Raw genomic sequence first — 20,247 nt, 5'->3', positions numbered from 1 at the left:
GGCGAAGAGGCCTGCTCGAGCCTGGTCCTCCCCGCGCAGGCAGGCCCGACCCACTCTGCGCTGTGGCGGCGCTGTGGCTCGCGGAATCCGCGGAGCCCGCCTGGCGCTGTCCGGACCCAGCGTCCGACGCCCGATCGTGGGGCCACCTCCATGGTCGCCGACCTCGGGAGTCGGGCCGCCTCGACCCGGGGCGCCCACCCCGGGTACTTGGGGGAGCATTAGCGCCTGGCCGGCCTCCTGGGAAGGGTCGTCCCCGTCCAGCGCCGGCACGTGCTCGGCGTCCGGCGTCGTTCCAGAAAGGCATTCTGTGGGAAGGAAATACAGTTAGAAACACAGAAATGGACTAAACCCTGCGCCGCAGATTGTAGTGACGGCAGAAACTCCTGTTCGAAGTGAGCTCGCCGACAGTGTCATGCACCGTCCGGCCACCGCGCTTCATCCGCGCTCCGGACTGCGCCTGCCGTCCGGCCGAGACGGGGCTTTCCCCGTCCTCATCAACCGCTTCTCGTCCATCGCCGTCCTGATCGCGAAGGCAGTACACCTTTAAATCGGTCACGTGAACAGGGCCAGACTCCTCGGTTGCGTTCGGCCGAGTGAGTCTGTACGTAAGCCGCAACACTCACGTACTTACCTCGTAGGGCCCAGCCCACTTCGGAGCCAGCGATGCTGCGAAACCGCAAGCTGCATTACTCAGTGGGTGCACTCTCCTCAGAACCAGGTCTCCGACGTTGTACTCCAGGTGGCGATGGCTCTTGTCGTACTGCGCCGTCTGCTCGATTCTTGCGGCATCAAGGTTTTCTCTATCGTCGTGCAACGCGCCCGTCAAGCGGCTTTTGAGCCCGGCCGCGTATGTAGAGAGGGGGCCACCCGATCCCCCGTCGCTGTATCTTAACCCGTTCTCTAGTGGAGACGGGAGCTCCTTACCCAGGTTCAGGAACGCTGGTGTTAAGCCGGTTGATCGGTTCACTGTCGTCCGAATGGCGAAGCCCATCTCGACGATGTGTTCGTCCCAGTCCCGGTGTCTCTCCGTCAGCGCGATCAGCATGCTCTTCAGGTTGCGATTCACTCTCTCAGTGATATTGGCCTGAGGATGGTACGGTGTCGTCCTCTTGTGCTTAATATTGAGGGCCAAGCAGGAGTCCACGAAGACTTTACTAGTGAAATAACTAGCATTATCGCTGACGAGAAACTTGGGCGTTCCGAAACGCAGGAAAGTGTCTAACAACTTTTCCCAGATTCGCTCCGAGACCAGTTTTCTCAAGGGGTACAGCTCCACCCACTTCGAGAAATGGTCGGTGATCACCAAAAAGTACTGATTTCCCCGAGGACTCCTCGGCAATGGGCCAACCATGTCGCACGCGACTATCTCTCACGGGTAGTGACTCATCACCGGCTGCATCAACCCCGGAGGTTTCCTGCCTCTCGGTTTCGCCTTCTGGCAAGCTGGACAGTAGCTGTCCAGCTTGCCAGAAGGCGAAACCGAGAGGCAGGAATTCTGTACTGTCGTAGCGACAGTACAGAATTCCGTCCTGCCTCATTCTTGGCCAGGTCGCGACGCGACATAACTTTTGAAAAGTCTTGCTGCCGCTGCCATGACCGGCCAGAGCCGAGTCGTCGAAGGATATGATAAACATCCTGCGTAGGTTCCTAGGAATCACCACCCTGAAGGGAGGGTCGTTCCCCTCCTCTTCGTCGATCGCGGGGATATAGCGGAGCAATAACCCATCTTCGCCCAGCAGATACGAATCGAACGGCGCGCCGATTCGCCCGTCAGTGTTCCCGGTGTCAACCGCAATTTCCGCAAGTTTTCCCAACACCCGCTGACAAAATCCATCTGCTCCCTGGGCCTCGACAAGCTCTTCCTTGCTTACCACTTCCCCATAAGCCACGATCCTTTGCTCCCTCGTAGAGTGACCCACCGCTGCTACAAACTCCGGCTGCTTCCCCTCCTCCCAGCCATTCTCTCGCTTTCCCGCGATCGCGGGGGCTTCTCCCCTACGCACGGAGGTATTCTCCCTCCTCTCCCGCGCTCTTCGCCCCCCACCGGTTGCGTCTCCTCCTCCCGACCACTATCCTGGGGCGCCCGAGAGAGCGCGTCCGCAACTTTGTTGCTCGAACCCTTTCGGTATTCGACAGTGCAGGAGTAGCGCTGCAGAGTCAGGGCCCAGCGAGCCAGCCTTCCCGCTGGCTCCTTCAACTTCTGGATCCATGTTAGCGCGGCGTGGTCCGTCTGTATGACAATAGTCGTACCGTCTAGATAAAGATTGAACTTTTTCGAAGCGAACATGACGGCCAGCTCCTCCTTCTCCGTTACGCTGTAGTTACGCTCGGGCGGTGTAAGCGTTCGGCTCGCGAAAGCCACAGGGCGCAACTGTCCATCGTGTTCCTGTAACAACAGCGCTCTGACACCGTAGTCGCTCGCAAGCTCGCTGTATCAGCTATTGCCTTCGCGAGAGACGCGAAAGCCGCGTCGTGCTCCCGCCCCCAGATCCACCTTGAATTTTTCCGCAGCAATTGGTTCAATGGCTGTGCTAGCTCCGCGCATCCCGGATTGAACTGCCGATAAAAACCGACCAACCCTAGAAACCCTTGAAGGCTCTTTACGTCACGCGGCGCTGGATAATTGAGGATGGCCCCCAAGTTATCGTCGTTCGGATTCAACGTACCGTTGTCAACGATAAAGCCTAAGAGATTAACCCTCGAGGCTGCGAGCTGTACCTTATCTGGGTTGATCGTCAACCCAGCCTCCCACATTCTACTCAGAACGATCTCGAGATGAGTAGGTGCTCTTCGAACTAGTTCGAGAATACTACGACATCGTCCAGGTACGCCATGGCAAAGTTAAACTTCGCGTCCCCCAGCACGATGTCCATCAGCCGCTGAAAACTAGACGGCGAATTCGATAATCCGAACGGCAGGCGGGTAAACTCAAACAACCCCCTGTGACAAGTGAACGCTGTCTTTTGGACGTCGTCTGGTGCTACCTGGATCTGCAGGAAGCCTCTGCTGCAGTCCAGCGTGGTAAAGACCTTCGCGCTACCCAGCGAGTACATGATGGACTCAATAGATGGAAAAGGATACGCGTCCCTTTTGGTCATCTCATTGAGTCGGCGGTAGTCTACACAGAGACGGGCTGTCCCGTCCTTCTTCGGCGCTAACACTACCGGAAATGCCCACGGGCTTTGCGATGGCCGTACGGCCCCCGTGTCCAACATTTCATCGAGAGCCTTATCTAGGAGAGCTCGCTTGTGCACACTCAGCGGTCTAAGGTTACAACCCCACGGCCTAGCGTCTCCCGTGTTTATCTCATGTTGTAAAACATGCGTCACTCCCGGCCTCTCAGTAAACATAACTGCGTGTCTAGACAAAGCGTCCGCTGACGACGATCGCCTTTGTTCGGCTGGCCCGTCGAAAGAAGTCACGATCTGTTCAACGTTATGTGGTACGGCCCGCGCAGCTAACACCTGCTCCTCGCGCAGACTAGCGAGCGAACATTCCGATCTCTTCCCCAAACTAGGTGGGGCTACAAAGGGGATGAGAGGGGTCAGCGAGTTGTAGTGGTACCCGTTGTTCTTTAGGTCTAGAATGATCCCCTCCCGGCAAACGGAGTCCTGTCCCAAAATAACTGCGATTGACATGCCCGGCAAGTAAACAAAGCGCTGCCTCCTTCGTTTGCCGTCGAGGCCGAGGTGACCGCGAACTGCGCATTGCGCCTCGGCCGATCCCGCCGCTAAACGCAACGGAGTTGCAACTTCGCGCATGCGAAGGTTTCTTTTGCGACAGTCCGTGTACACAGAGTCTCCGATGAGAGAGAGGGTTGAGCCGGTGTCGAGTAATGCTAGATAATCTTTACCACCGATCTCTACCCGCACGTACGGACCCCTTTCAGGTGTCGAGTCCTGCGCGCGACATGCCGACGCCGGGAACGCTACCCGATCGCTGCCCGCGACTTCCGCCCCGTCGGCGAACTGACCCGGTGCCTCGGCAGCGGCCGGCAACCTCGATTCGGGACACCCGATTACTGGCGCCGGCCCCGCGCGTTTTCCGAGTATCCGGATTCGGCCGCTGCCCACGTGCATTGCCGCCTGATGTGCCCAGGCTGGTGGCACCTGAAGCACCTGACTTGGGCGCGGTCGTCGCGTGCTACAGTTGATCTGTCGCTAACGGCACGCGGCGGGCCGCCTCGCCGTGCGCTGTTGTCGCTGCCGCGAGCGTCGTAACGCGTCGCATCTCCGCGGTATTCGACCGCGCCGCCCCCCTTTACCGGGTTGCGCCCCGGCTGAGTTTGCGCTGGCTACCCTGCGCCTTTGTTCGAAGCCGAATGGGTTGAGGGCCCGAGGTCGAATCACTCCGCCATTCCCGCGATCCGCAACGGCCACGTACGCCGTCTGCGACTCGACGTAACCGTCCGCGGCGCGTCCCGTCCACGCGCAACCCGGCTCCAAGGACTGCTCGGCCCTTGGAGGGGGCCGATACTGCAGCTCAGTGAGCAAGCCCGCTTGAACCGTGCGCGCCTCTCTCGCCAGTGCTTCGAGGTCTGCGAAATCGCGTCCTCGAAGATGCGCCTTAAATCTGGGGTGGCACTGGCGGATCGCCCTCGCTACTTTCTCCGCGTTAGGCGCGGAGGGTTCGGCCCGCGAGTAGAGCTCCTGGAGTGCACGGACGTACTCCACGAGGCTCTCATCCGGGTGCTGAGTGCGGCTCGCCAGCTCGTCGCGAATCCGCATCTCGTAGTCGGGAGGAAGGAATTCTTCCCGAAACCGCGCCCGGAAGTCCCCCATTGATTGGAACGGCGTTTGCAGCCGTCTCCAACGCGCGGCGTCGCCCGTCAGTGCAATCGGCACGATCTGCAGCAGGGCTGTTACGTCCGATGCCCCCAAAGCGGTTACGTACGCGTCCAAATCCTGCAGGAAATCGTGCACCGATTTCCCGTCAGAGTACCTCGAGTACGTCGGCGCAGGCACGTTCAACCGCGGGCGGGGTATCGGCAAAGGCGCGGCACAAGCGACGCTTGGGGCTGTCCCCATCTGCCACGACATCGCGTCCATCATCACCGTCATCACGCCCATCAGTTCACCAGCGTCTAGCACGCCTTCCGTCGCTGGTGAAGCTGGGGGCGAAGTCCCAGTCTCTGGGGGTGCGCGTGAGCCCGAGTCTCCGCTAATCGGAGCAGCCCTCGCGCTATCTCGCCCAGGCTCGTCCTCCGACGAACCGTCCTTACTCGCGCCGGTGGTCGACCTGGTGTCGACCATTGTCACTTTCTACCAACTCAAACACAATTCGCCAAATTAGAGCACGCTAACTTCCAAAATACGCGAAACGCAAAGTGCGCGACCTCTCAGGGAGGAGCGAAAGCAACGGCCAACCGATCGGGCTCCCACGTGGACGACAGATTATGTGGGTCGCTACTTAATCGATGCCCGATCGGGACGTGCCTCGCTCGCTCCCCAAGAAGTCACTCACGCAGTGTGCGTTTTGAGAACACTTTACTAAACTCACGCGTCGGTGGTCAGCGTCCTGCCCTCGTCCTCCTCGTCCTCGTCCTCGTCGTCGTCGTCACGCACTGTCTGGTCCGCAGGTTCCGAAGAGGACCCCTCTTGTCCCGCTTCCCTTTTTGTATCCTCGCCCCCACCAATCACGTGCCCCCCCACGACCCGTCCACGTGAACACCCACGCACCTGCCACGGGCCGCGCACGATCCCCGAGTGGGGATTACGCGCCGTACGGTGACGCGCCCCCGTCCAGGGATCCGGTGAGCACGGAGCGGGCGCCCCGGCCCTGGCAGGGCGCGGGAAGAACGGGCGAAGGAGAAGGGAGATGCGGGAAAGACGGGACTCTAGGGTGGCGCGGCCGGACGGATTCCCACAACCTCTAAAGAGCAACTAAAAAAATTCCTAATTGATTGGGCTCTACGTCAACTGCTCGCTAATGTTTTCTTATCTTTATTTTGACAACCTTGTCGGAACCTTTTCCTTTTACCTGTATATATCTCTATAGTGTTTCTACCGGTCCACTGTGATTGCCGATCTCTGTCCGTGGCATGTATATATCTCGGTATATATACTCTGTCTGTATTCCTGTATGTACCTGTACATCTGTCTATAATGTTCCTAGTGGCCCACTGTGATTGACTATCTCTATCCGTGCCATGTACAAAGTGACTGAGTGCCCGCCGCCGCAGGCTCTCTGATGACATTTTAGTTACCTTCAAATGTTTCCACGACAAGATTGATTCTCCTGAGATTTCATCTTCCATTTCGTAGCGAGTACCCCACTACAGTACTGTGTACAGTAGCGCATTTGATCTCCCCATGCGGCAGTTATGTTGAACCCTGTCGCCCGCATGCAACTAGAAAACAGCGACTTTGCCGAAAAACTAGACATATTCAACAACAGCATTTCAAGTCTTCGCGCCTCAGTAGGGCTATTGTAATGCAATTGATGGTACTCTTGATTTTACTTTTTGCCACGGTTCTTCCTTGATCGAATTGGTGAATGTACTTCTGTCGACTGATCCGATGTGTTTTCATCTGCATCAATGTTTGTCTTCACATATTTTTGTCTAATTGTCTTTGTGTCGATTTTTATGCCTCTTTACGCCTTGACTTCCCTCTCTTGTTCATTCTTTCTCTCAGTGCTTTTCTCCTGTTTCAAAGAAACGGCTACTGGCTCTTCTTGAACACGCAATAACCATTATTATTATTATTATTATTATTATTAATATTTTTTTTCAGGCTATTCCTATTTCAACGAAATCTGCTCTTTAGGCTTTGGGCTCGTCCGTGACTCAGGCGTTACGTTCGACGGAGTGTTACCTATGGCACAACAAATAGCACATATGTAAGTGCCTTCGCTTTTAACAAAAATATATTTTGCATATCATCTTACAATACTTAGTTGTCAATAGGGAACGTCTTCCTGCATTATTACTTTTACTGTTATGCTTCCCAACTGTTTCAGCCTTTTGGTCCGTGCAAGTTGAGCGGAATGATAATTGGGTAGAAAATATAAAAAAAAGCCGCTGCCTAGAGAATTGGCTATAAACAGGCAGTTCTGTAACGAGCTTATTATTAGAAATTTGCAGAAAAAATACGAGTAAGGTGGTTAACGACATCAAGGAAATGCAGATACATTCTGTATTCTGCTTTATTATGAAAAGCATTTAATCACATATCGCATCCGAAGCTATTGTGAGAGCTGAGTCTCATATTAAAGGATACTGACAGTTGAAATTTGTTGAAATTAGTGATTAACCGAATCCACCAAAGTTAAAATCTTGCCAAGTTTGGGAATTGACTAACTTTAAGAGGAAAACTCGGCAACGATTCCACAGAGCTCCGTACATGCGGCAGCAAAAACAAAGTGACGGAAGAAATAGACACTAATTCGGCCGATTATTCGGCATCGCAAAACGATGGAACGCGAAGTGCAATTGCAAATAAAATCCAAACAAGCAACCCATGGTCATAGCATAATTTGTTAGGGGATACGGCGGCCGAAGAGCGGAACAGGTAGGAGTGCGCAGAGCTATGGTTCCCTCTGCGCATCCGGGAACCATAGGCTCGATCCCCGCAGCTGCTCGTTTAAGTCTGGATTACCATCGCACCGACATGCGTTCCTGTACCGCTACGCGCGATGCACGCTAAATGCCTGAGGCTAGCAGTAGAACTTCTCTGGCTACGTTTCTCGCTTACAGCGGACACAGGCGCCTCCTGGCCAGACTAACTTCCCTGGAATTTAGATTTGTATATGGCAAATTACTTCTTACAGCACGCTTGTCACTTCTTGGGTTATGCGGAGAACAAGTCGTATGCTTTTTGCGCAGGAGTTGTGGTGACGTCTGGACCACGCCGAGCTCTGATCGGCCCTGAAAAAGGATGGTGGGTAGACCTCAAAGCAAGCTGCCTCGAGGTCTACCCCCTATCCTTCATTCAGAACGTATGAGAGCTCGGCGTTCTGACGTCACCACGACCCCCGCAAAGGAAGCAGACGAACCTGCCATCCGCATAGTGATCGTGAATGTTTTATGTCAGGAGCGGAAGATCAACGAGGAAACTTGAGCCGCGCGCTCTGCAAGTCGCAATTGGAAAAGTGTTTTTTTTACAGCGAGATTATAGTTTGATCAGCTTACTGATATTGATGAGACAGCAATACCTAGAGGTCGTGAAATATTGTTGATACGCACAGTGGTTACTGTTTGTGCCCAAGTCGACTGTAGTGGGTCTCTTATGTGGGCTGGAAAAAGACATTTTTTAAAATAATTATCTTGCATACCACTTTATTAGGCTGTCCCTGTGTTAATATTTCCGCCTTCGTAGCCTAGTCGGCGTAGCTAAGCCGAACAAATAAGTTTAGGCGTATTCGCTTTGGTGGTCCATCTTAGTGACATCTCTTTATAAGCTTTCTTTTTCTGCGTGATCAAAGCAATCTATTTTTAAGCGCGGTAATTCAAGTGAAATTGTGTGATGCCTTGCCATATTTTGTTGTTTCGACCTGTGATGGCCAATCTGGGCCACTAAGTGTTTAGTTGGTCGGAGCTTATATTTCTTTTAGCCGTACGTTTTTCTTTAGAATATTTGTCCAACATTTCACGAAAGCGTCTAATGAAATATTTAATTGAATTGCATTTAAGACACCTATGTACCTAATGTTATATAATTAACTCCCAGGACACGACGTCCCTCGCCTTGTAACAAAAGTGTTGATATCAGTGCATGTGAAAATTTTCTTTTTTAAGTCTCATAGCGGGACTCTTCCGGTAAAGATAGGGCTCCAGGAGGAGGGTATCTTTGTACACTGAACTGTAGGCGGCCTTTTCTGTACGCGACTGTCCAAAAGAAAAAGAGGTGTTCTCCTGAAAAGAATCGCTTTAAGCAAAGGACTCTTACAGAAGAGTGTTTCTAATAAGGTTTCACAACTAAACACCAAGAAATGCCTATTAGTGATCTTTATTTGTTTCTTATTAAAAAAGCGATGTTCAGATTCGGTGGGCGACCACACTATTTTATTGCCAATGTCATTTCCTGGTTATCTTAGAAAACAGTCTTCTCGCAACTTCTATTGTGTTGCTAGCACACAGCAGACGTTTACATGCCGAAGAGTTAGGGATAGGCCAACAACTTCAATAGCGGGTGTCCGGTGTAAAACGTAACTTATATCGGACACCACTTATCTATTATATGAAACATCGACTTATGAAAGAGTTTTTCAGTCAATTCTCTAATATTAAAACACCATTTGGGACGTTTCTTTATAAAATAAGGCACTGCAAAGTTAGGGAGGGTTTCAAATAAAGCTGTAAGAGTTATATTTGACACACATGGGATAACACCAGTTTCGGGTCTAGTCCACAAAGCTGACCTTCCGTCATTGGCGGAAAGAAATCGGGTATGCAGATAAATTTTCAGCATTGAATTATTCACGGCCATTTTAAACGGTGGAGAAGTCAAACCGGCATTCTCGGGACACGGGTGATTATGAATCTCTAGACGTGTTTATTGCGCGTTTGGTTTAACCTGTTTATGCATCGTCAACAAAATTTATCAACTCGAAGCAGCAATTTTGAGTGCTGAAATAAATTTAAAAGCTGAGTGCTGGTCCTAATACTAAAGTAATAGCAGAAACAAGGCTATCGAGTTGCATACAAGATAGCGAAGTAACACCTCCCAATTTCACTACCTTTCTCAAGATGGGGCTTCGCGTGGCGGCGGAGTGGCGGTCTTGTGCGTAGTGGAATTTCATGTACCCTGTTACACGTTCTACAAGAAATGGAATGTTTATAGTGTAACATTGGGTGCGAGAACAAGTCTTGCTACGTTGCAACTCCCTACAGGCCTCTATTTGCTTTCCACAAGTCCTTTAAAAGAAATTATGAATACATGCGTAAACACTTTATGAGTAATAAAATTATAATGGCTGGCAATTTCAACATAAATCTTTTTATTGGTGTTTCAAGCAACCACCAAGACTTCTTATGGTTTAGATAATCTGACTAAACTATGCCTGTCTTACAACCTAACTCAAATTTTAACGATAATACCTACATTCCAAGCTCAACACAATAATTGTTGGATATTGTTTTCGGGTCGTGATCATTTTATAAAACAGAAATATAGTGTTGACATGTTAAATCGAATATCTGATCATGAGATGGTCAATTCCAATTTCATAAGAAGCGTTATAGTTTGTGTAAAACCGCAGGTTTGTACAATTCTAGATCTTAACAGAGGCGTACTCGATTATTTTGACATACATTTTGACACCTTCCAATCGCTCGCTATTAACACTCCTGCCACTACCAATGATCTTTGGAACGAATTTAAGGAATTGGCCATTACGTTTCTGTACCAAAGTTTATCCCTGTTAAAAATAGTCCGAAACACTCCTTAGATAACGCAAGAAAACATTCATAGAAAAGCCAAAATAAATCGACTCAGCAATAGTGCAAGCAAAATGAAAACTCATGTGAATAAGTTACATGGCAGAGCTGAATGGTGAACTTGGTTTCAATATTAAATCAACTAGACATAAACTTATTTTAATATAACCCTTCAATCGTTCACAAAATCATCACATTCCAAATTCTGAAATAACTTACCCAAAAATCGAAGTCCAATCTAAAGTCACTTTCATTTAATTAAAAAACCTTGGAATAGCGCATCATAAGTACTTACATCTGGTATTTTAAACTGAGAATAATACCACACCCTCCTTTGCTTCTTGCTCAGCCTTATCATAGGTGATGGTCGCTTTTTGTTAAACTAAATAAAAAAGGACTCGCTGATGCAATATGCGCAACGAATTCATACGAATGTAGGCAGAATAAGTTGCAAAATACCTTGGTAGTATTTTCAATCAGTCATCGAGTAAGAGGAAAATTTCCAAAAAACGTAAACTCACCTGGGGCATTTCCTCATATGAATCTATTAACTAAATCGAACACACTAAATACAGGCATATCTCTCTTGCTGCAAAATGCTTGACTGCATTATCTCAAAGCACATTTCAACCTTCGTAGAGCAAAACAATGTATTAACCTCGCTTCATCACGGCTTTAAATGTCAATTATCGCCTGTGACGCAATACCTGAAAGCATTCGGGACCTTTCTTTTGTAATTGTTAATAGCGGCCAGGTGGGCGTCATTTTCATAAATTTATTTAACTTATTTGACAAAGTATTCCACAAAAAATTAATATCTAAATTGGAAACAAATTTTGGAGCAGGTAGAATTTATAAGTGGATAACAAAGTACTTTGCAGAATGATATCTGTGCGCTACAATTAACGCTCATCCATCATCGCAAATAAAAGTTTCATCCTACGTCCCAAAGGGATCTGTACTTGCACCTTGTTAGTTTGTGATCCATATTAATGATATAATTCAAATATTGATGGGAAATTTCGCTGCTGAGGATTATATACTTCTCTCAAAATTAATAATCAAATATACAAAATCATCGTAAATAATGCACAACATTTCAACGCGAACAGGAGTCACGATTTGCAGATGGAATGACATTTATATAAATCTGTATTTAAAACTAAAACTTAAAAAAAAATATTTGCACCCTGCACACGATAAAGTCAAAGATTATAATTTACATTGGCATTGATCGAAGACATAAACACCTCTGGGACCTGCATATTAACTCCGTAACTCAACATGCAACACATATTTTAGGTTATGCAAAAACTCCATAACCTAAAAAGGTTATGCAGTTTTCCTAAAATTTGAATCCACTGAAACAACACCATTATTAGCCCACACCTATGGTTTTATGTTTTCGTATACATCCAAGAAACTAAAAAAAAAAAAACACTAGCAAGTAAAATATCCATCAATTCAGAGTTATCCGAAAAAACTCAGAATCTCGAAGCGAGGATTCCAAAATAAAAATAAAAAATAAAAAGAGGGCATTTTACAAATGAATTTCTATAGAGCACAAGTGCTTCTGATTGGTGGTTTCATTTGAAGTTTCGGACTATTAACAAAAGTTAGTTTCCCATTTATCTCGGAAAGTTTTGTTTAGAACAACGGATGAATGTTCCTATGGTTCACGAAAAAAACACACACTATTCAGGTTTTATATTGGGTTATACGATATTCGTTTCATAATAGGAGGCGAATTGTTTTCATAACAGTGAAAGCTATGAATAAGCACGTTTCTTAGGGGACAGCACAGCTAAAGCTTCTTTGATTCCCTGCGACTAAGTCTGGGTGTTTAGTTATTTATACGTAGTGACGTCATTTGAAGCAACAATTTTAAAGGTTTTTCGTGGGACCAAATGACAATAGCGCAAATGCCATATGCAGCTGTAAACGTAACATTCGATCAGGCGAGCTCTTATGTACGTTTCTTTCTCGATATTATTCATTTTGTGTTTTATTCTCGAAAATTTAAAACTGTAAAATTAACTCAGAAATGTTGAGTATTAGGAGAACACCAAATTTTTAACGAAAAAACAAACTTAAAAAACCACGCTCTGAATTTTACAAAAAAAAAAAAAAAAATACCTTAAAAACACGAAATCGTACCTATGAGAATATAATTCGTCCTATCCTGGAGTACGCCGACGTCGAATGGTTTCCAAACATTGTCCCTGGAATTAATAAGTTAGAAACAAACAAGAAAAAAGCCGCAAAGTTTATAAGTAATAAATAGAGAAAACATGATTCCCCCAATGAAATCTGGAGACAATTATATGTTCTACTTCTAGCAAAAAGGACAGAAAATTGCAAAGCTCAAGTTTTTATATGAATTAGAACAAAATCTTCAACTTTCCTAAGCAGATTATATAATCCCTAATAATTAACGATCACGGTAAACTTTTTGAAACGTTGTGATTACAGAATAGCTTATTTAAAAGATCTTTCTTCCCTCGAGCAATTAATCAGTGGAATCATTTTCCGCGAAACATTGTACATTCTACTAACATAAGATTATTTTAATCAACTTAGAAGCCCACCTTATGACGTATACTAACATAAATGTTTCGTGGGCCGTGTTCCAAAATTTACTCGATTTTACTCCTGGGTAAGGGTTTTGTACTCTTGGCGTTCTAAAACCTACACGCGTCCAGCGTTTTTCAATCTGTACTGTCACGTGATACGATCCGCCGGAGTAACTCGGATCCATTTGGTTAAGATTTGGAACACAGCCGTGAAGTGCTTCTAGCAAATCTTTAATCATTTTGTATTATTGTAATTTTGCACGAGCCTAGAAGAAACTCTAATGGGACAAGTAGTATTGTAAATGTATACATACCTGTGTGTATATATATATATATTGGGACGACATGATCAAGCTCGCCAACGTTGTCTTTTTCCTGAAAGGCACAGCACTAGAATGGTTCGACAACCACGAAACCGAAATCAATTCATGGGACGCGTTCAAAGCCGCCTTTGCGGACGTCTTTGACACACCTGAACGCCGCAGACAGCATGCCAAGGACAACGTTGGCGATTCTTGATGTGTAGAGGCCGCTGGTCCGTTGTGTTGGCGTTCTCATCGGGCATGGTTGCAGAGGTGAAGCGGCCGCTGCGCAGCTCCAGGTCAGATGAGCGGAGGGGAAGGTTGGGAATTTTGCTGCACCTCCACCACCTATTAGGTTACAAATATAGGGTGATTTAATGAGGAATGATTAGATACAGGATGGATAGTAGGGGTGACATTCGTCCGGGAGCAGTCCGAGCTCTCTGAATGTTCGTCGAGCGCGCGCCACTCTGCGGTACCACTTTTTCTTCCTAACAATATATATATATATATATATATATATCTCTCTGTGTATAAATGAGAAACGACAAATAAGTGAGGCGACGACACGAGCATCATGTGTTTATTCCTTCGCCATGCCTTCGCTTTATGCAGCCGCAATAGACGATCATTCTCTGTCTTTCCTCACCCGCCCAATTAAGTTCCGAAGCGCTGTGTACGGGTTCTGGGGAAGACGGCCGGCTTCCCGATCGGCCGGGCGACGGTCTTCTTGTCTGGCGGCGTGTAACCCCCCTTGTCGTTTTGTATGGTTTCGTTTATCTAACGAGGGTCCAAGTGCGCCTTTCCGCCAACGCGTCCCTATTGGAAAGCGTCTTCCTGTGTCTAACCCCGTCGGGATGACCCCTCGAGAAGGGATACTGTTTTTCTTTTGAATCTGGAGGCTTGCGTATTCTACGGGGCGTCATGGGTTTTAACCGGGGGTTTCCAGCTAGGCGCCGCTGTGTCTGCAACGGGGTGCATGGACGAAGTTACAGAGCTGTCGGCTGTACTCGGTTGGCAAGTTAACGAATGGGGTTCGAGGCCCTTGCCAACTATTGGACGGTAGACGTCACGTGGCTCCAGCGAAACTTTTAAATGATTGGTCGGTTTTCACCTGAGAGTGAGAATCAGCGCCCTCAAAAGCCCGTGACGGGGGAGGAGTGGAGGGGGGGGGGGCACTATTTGGCTGGGACTTGGGCCAAAACTCTGGAGGAGTGAGGATGCTCTTCCAAGTTAGGGCTTGTAACTTGGTGTCGGACAGATATAAATAATAGTACATAGTTGACTACGAGCAGGGAGTCGACCCGTCCGTAAGTGACGTTCGTGCCACCAAGCTCCGGATTATCGAAGCGGAAACTGCTTCCGGAAGGATCAACAACCGGAAGGATCAACAACTTAACTTTCCCACAAATATCATTTCATATATTTATATTTCCCATTTGGCACATACCTTCTCACTATCCATTTTTTCGCCGAATGCATTCTAAAATTGTCGTTTTTTTTTTTTTTTTTTTTTTTTTTTTTTCAGGCTGGGTTCTCCGTGGGATATGAGTGACACCTGTCCAGAGAGAAATAAAACCTTAATGGCCGCGAGGTATTTCAGCAGTCCCCGAGCTTTATCGGAATGCACAGAAGAGGCTTTGCGTCAGCAATACAACAATAATACGTTAGTGCTTTATTTATTAAAATAGTCAAATCATTATCTAAACGCACTAGACGACTGGAAACGTAGAGTCTAATGTGCTTACATCGATTCATGTCGCATGTTAACACCGAGATATTATGCGTGCGTCTTAGCGTTAATTAACGAAGGTCAACGAAGCTCAAAAAGTTTTTTTTATAAGAATTCCACATGAGAGTTTTCTATGAACGTTTCGGGCGTATATGTTTTTGTTTTTGGGGCGTCTACTTCTGTTCAATGTAATCGCCCAACACATGAACATCACAACACAACACAAAATTTATGTTCATTTAGTTTTTTTGAAAATAATACAATATAAAACCCACATATGCCAGTATGGCTTGTGCGTGGGACGCGACAGGAGCATCTGTTTCTTTTTTTGTGGTTGGGAAGATAAGTAGAAACAACAAAGAAAACCAATATAAATACGAATTGCTGCAGTTCCACCTCCTTTTGCAGCTAATATTAATTCCTGTATTTTGAATAATATATATGTAAAACAAGTCCAATAATAGTGATTAGTATTTACATACTGTGAAGTATACTAGGATTCGCGACATACATGGCAATTCTAATAAATTAAGAGAAAACCGAACGTTTTATATTTTGTGTTTTCGGGGATGCTCCATCATTTGTTCTTTTTTTAATTTGATGACTCCTTTTTTCCCTGTTCAATTATCCATATTTTTATAGCTCTTTTTTTATCCTGGGGGATTTTATTTTATGTAGCTCATCCGGCAAAGCATTAAAGAACATAGGTAGGTAATATTTTCTTGTGGCCTCTCCATATTTCGTCCTTACAAATGGTTTAACAATTTTTTATTCAGCATTAGTGTACTTTTTATAAATTTCCAGCCGATGTCTGTTGTTGACAAACTGTTTTATAAAAATGTCATACTTCCTACCTAGAGTTGTCATTTCATCGTTGTGTTGAATACGCGTTATTAATCTGTCCATATGGAGCGCGTGTATTTTTTTTGTTTTTTTTTTGTTGTGCAAAATCCACTCCTATCTTGGTCCTGTGTAGGACAGATAGTATTTCAAATAAATAAATAAATAAAGAAGTAAATAAATAAATAAATATATGAAGCGTAACATTCCTAGTGTTTTATGCATATTGCCGCGCGCGCAGCTGTCGAAATAGGGAGCGCGCGTGTGGCCTAACGGTTATCGTACCTGGCTCCCACGCGAAAAGCTAGGGTTCGATTCCTGGGAGCGGCGCATCTTTTTGTTTATTCCTGCAGACTAGAATTCTGGTAGATTCGAGAATCCTGTTGGGCGTGCCGAGGTCCGAATGTTTTACGCGTCGAACATTCTACGCCGATTATTCGAGAAGCTCACACATGTACTATCGGGGAAAAATGAAATGCGAACAGAGGAGCGCGTGGCTCGCGGTACAGGCTGCGCCGCCTGGAAGTGAACCTAGGGGCGAGGGTGCGTGGCCTACTCCGACGTGTTCACGCCTCTCCCTCTGCGCTCTCCAAGCTTCAGCAGTGCGCCTCTTCGTGCGCTGAAAGCTATCACCACTATCTTTGCTGGCTCAGCGTGTGCGGTGCAAAGAAGCTAGCCGCACTCGCCGAGCAGGCAAAGATAGCGGTGACAGCTTTCAGCGCACTGAGAGGCGCACTGCCGAAGCTGGGGGAGCGCCAATCGAGGGGCGTGAACACATCTAAGTAGGCCACGCACCCTCGCCCCTAGGTTCACTTCCAGGCGGCGCAGCCTGTACCGCGAGCCACGCGCTCCTCTGTTCGCATTTCATTTTTCCCCGATAGTACATAAGGAGCCTCGTGTGGCGAACCGGAGTCAGTCTCGCCTTAGCGTTCGATCCTGCTGTTTCGACGCCTGCGACGCTATCCTTTTTCTGTTCTGTTATTTGGGCACAAGTTCGCCTCATTAAACGTTTAGTTTCTTAAGTTATTCTTCGCCTCATCATTTGTCATTCGTGACATTTTTAGTGGAGGTGCGGGGTATCGCATTCTATGCCCGTGAAGCGTACCCCTCCGAAGACATCCCGGCCAAGTGAGGTGCTCAGCCCCGGAAGGATACCCTTCGCAGAAGACGCCGACGCCCGAGCAAGCCGCCGTACCAAAGTCCAACTCCCGGGATCCGGACCCTTTGCAGAAGCCGAAGAAGAACATCCCTACGATGACCACCCCGCCCGTCGTCGTCCTGCCCGTCGCTCCGCGGACGCCTACTCCCTTCCTCGGCGAGACCTACGAGGACGTCGAAGACTGGATCAACCAGTACGAGCGCGTGGCTCGCCACAACGGGTGGAGTGACGAACAGCGCCCGCAGAACCTCTATTTCTCGCTTGAAACAACTGCAAGGCGCTGGTTCGAAAACCACGAAGCTTCCTTGACTTCATGAGAGCTTTGCAAGAACGAGCTGACGCGCACGTTCGCCAATCAACACCGAAGAGAGAGGGCCGAAGATTTGCTGCAATCCAGGACCCAGGGCCCCAATGAGAGCGTCACGAGTTTCGTAGAAGACGTCCTGCGCCTGAGCTCCCGCGCCGACCCTCAGACCACCGAGGAAAAGAAGCTGCGTATCCTGATGCGCGGCGTGAAGGACAACATTTTCGGTGGGCTCGTACGCAACCCACCGACGACCATTCAAGGATTTGTAACCGAGGCGACGAACATCGAGCGTGCTCTGCAAGCCCGAGCCAGCCACTACCAGAGGCTACCCGGCGTCAGCGCGGTTCCGCCGCCCGCTTGCGACGTTGGCTCCAGAATCCCAGGCATTCGCGAGATCATTCGCGACGCCGTCCGGGAGGAGCTGGGAAAACTACTACCCGACGCTGACCGACCAGCTTCGCTCTCCATCGCTGAGGTCATGCGAGAAGAGGTGCAGAGAGCCATTTAACCAGAGGCTCCCATCAGCGTAGCAGTCCCCGAAGAACCCGCGCTAACTTACGCCGCAGTGGCCCGACGGCCACCGCCTCCTCCTCGAGCCTATGGCGCGCCGCCCCGAAGTCAGTCTCCTGCGCCGCAGCACGACCGACGCCGCGACGACCAGCTCCAGTACGCCAGCCAGGAGCCCCGTGCACCCCGGAAGACCGATGTGTGGCGAACGCCCGACCGACGCCCTCTGTGCTTCCACTACGGGGAAGCAGACCACACCTACCGCCGATGCCCATACCGTCGACTCGGGCTGCGCGGGTTCCACCCAAACGACCCGCGCCCCCGGTATGGTGAACGCCCTCGGGAGATCGACGAGTTCCTGCGACGACCTCAGTCTCCCGAGCCTGCGTCCCGCCGAGTGTTCCGGTCGCCTTCGCCACGACTTCCAGCTTTGCCGATGGACCGACCCCGACGTGAAAGCCTGTCGCCCCTCGCTCCACGCCGGGGAAATTAGGCGCGGCAACCCCTGGACGTGGAGTCGCCGAAGACAACCGACGCCAAGATCCTCCACGAACGTCGCAGGGCCCCCACTCGGACGCTACCAGAGACCGAAACGACGCCCCTGCAGCGGTGTCCAATAACCTAAACGTCGTCATTGACGGCCACGACGCATCAGCACTCGTGGACACCGGAGCAAACTACTCGGTCTTGAGTGGGAGGCTCTCCCGCCGCCTTCGAAAAATCACCTCGCCGTGGGATGGACCACAAATACGAACCGCCGGAGGGCACCTCATCACACCAGTCGGGAGATGCACTGCTCGCGTCGAGATCCACGGTGAGACGTGCCCTGTGAAGTTCGTCGTTCTGCAAGACTGTTTGAGGGTCGTTATCCTCGGAATGGACTTTCTCTGCGAGTATGGCGCCGCCATCAACCTCGGGGCAAACCAGGTGACGCTGTGAAAGTCTTTTTTACCGCCGGTGGAGACCGACGCGACGTCAAACGCGATCCGAGTTATCGCCGACCATGTGAACTTACCGCCGCGGTCGAGTGGTTTCGTCACCGTCATAACCGACGCAGCCATGCACGGTGAAGCTCTTCTGGAAGGCACCCAAGCAGCACGGATTGTGGCCAAGCAATGGCCAATGTCTGGCGATGGTCTCTCGGCCAGTGGCCAGAGAGTGGCCATTCATTGGCCGATGCTTGGCTGATGTCTGACGGCCAGTGGCCATTGGCCAATGGCTAGATAAAGGCCATTCACCGTCCAGTCTCTGGCCACTGTCTGGCCACTTGGCCAAGAACCATTGCCAGCCATTGGCCATTGATTGGTCAACTCTGTGCTGCTTGGGCAGCGTCCAACTGCTCCGTGAGAAAGAAATTGGCGTCGCGCGAGGCGTAGCGGATCTCCAAGAAGGACGTACGTCTGTTCTTATGACAAACTTCCGAGAGGAGCCGCAGCACCTAACAAAGGGTACCACCGTGGGCCACAGTGAGGAGCTTCAGGCGCCAGCCGTGGTCACCGCAATCTCCGAAGAAACCTCGTCGTCACAGCAAAACAACACGCCGCCGCCACCGATCGACATCGACCCCGAGCTCCCACCTCCTAAGCGCCGGCAACTGGCTGATCTCCTCGCCGAATACAGTGACTGTTTTGCCACGTCGCCGAAAGTTCCCCAAACACCAATGGCGAAACATTGCATTATTGCCGACGACGACGCGCTCCCTGTCCACCAGTCGCCGTATCGAGTCTCCTTAAAAGAAAGGAAGGTGATTCAGGATCAAGTCCAAGAAATGCTCGACGACGACATCATTCAACCCTCGAGAAGTCCATGGGCGCCCCCAGTCGTCCTTGTAAAGAAGAAGGACGGAACCCTGCGGTTCTGCGTGGACTATCGTCGACTGAACGCTGTGACGAAGAAGGATGTCTATCCGCTCCCCCGCATCGACGATACGTTAGACCGACTGCGCCACTCCCGATATTTTTCGTCGATGGACCTGAAAAGTGGCCACTGGCAGATTGAAGTCGACGAACGCGACCGAGAAAAAACTGCCTTCGTCACTCCCGACGGACTGTACGAATTCAAGGTGATACCGTTCGGGCATCGTACAGCACCAGCCACCTTCCAGCGTGGCATGGACACCGTGCTGGCAGGTCTGAAATGGCATCGCTGCCTCGTCTACCTCGACGATGTCGTGGTATTTTCACGAGATTTCGACGAGCACCTGAAACGACTTCGAGCCGTGCTTCAAGCCATCAAGAACTCCATTCTGTCACTCAAGCCAACAAAGTGTCGATTCGCCTATGGTGAACTTAAGTTCCTGGCCACGTCGTGCGCAACAAAGGTGTTCTCCCTGACCCTGAGAAGACCCGCGCCGTAGCTGCATTTACGCCTCCGTCTGACAAGAAGGCCGTGAGAAGATTCCTCAGACTTTGTGCCTACGACAGACGATTTGTTCGGGACTTCGCCAAGC

At 49.3% G+C, this 20,247-nt stretch overlaps 1 protein-coding gene across 1 annotated transcript in view; it reads left to right on the top strand.

Moving 5' to 3' along the window:
- LOC115326983 overlaps positions 1-20,247 on the top strand; it is a 193,313-nt gene that overhangs the window by 49,846 nt on the left and 123,220 nt on the right. Inside the window, exon 6 of the mRNA XM_042292124.1 lies at positions 6,735-6,840. Coding sequence (XP_042148058.1) covers positions 6,735-6,840 — 106 coding nt within the window. The remainder of the gene's footprint in view (positions 1-6,734; positions 6,841-20,247) is intronic.

Source organism: Ixodes scapularis, unplaced genomic scaffold (genome assembly GCF_016920785.2).
Source record: "Ixodes scapularis isolate PalLabHiFi unplaced genomic scaffold, ASM1692078v2 PGA_scaffold2__306_contigs__length_199485367, whole genome shotgun sequence".
NCBI lineage: Eukaryota > Metazoa > Arthropoda > Arachnida > Ixodida > Ixodidae > Ixodes > Ixodes scapularis.
Note: the sequence above shows the minus strand (reverse complement) of the source record. Positions and strands in the feature narration are given on the sequence as shown.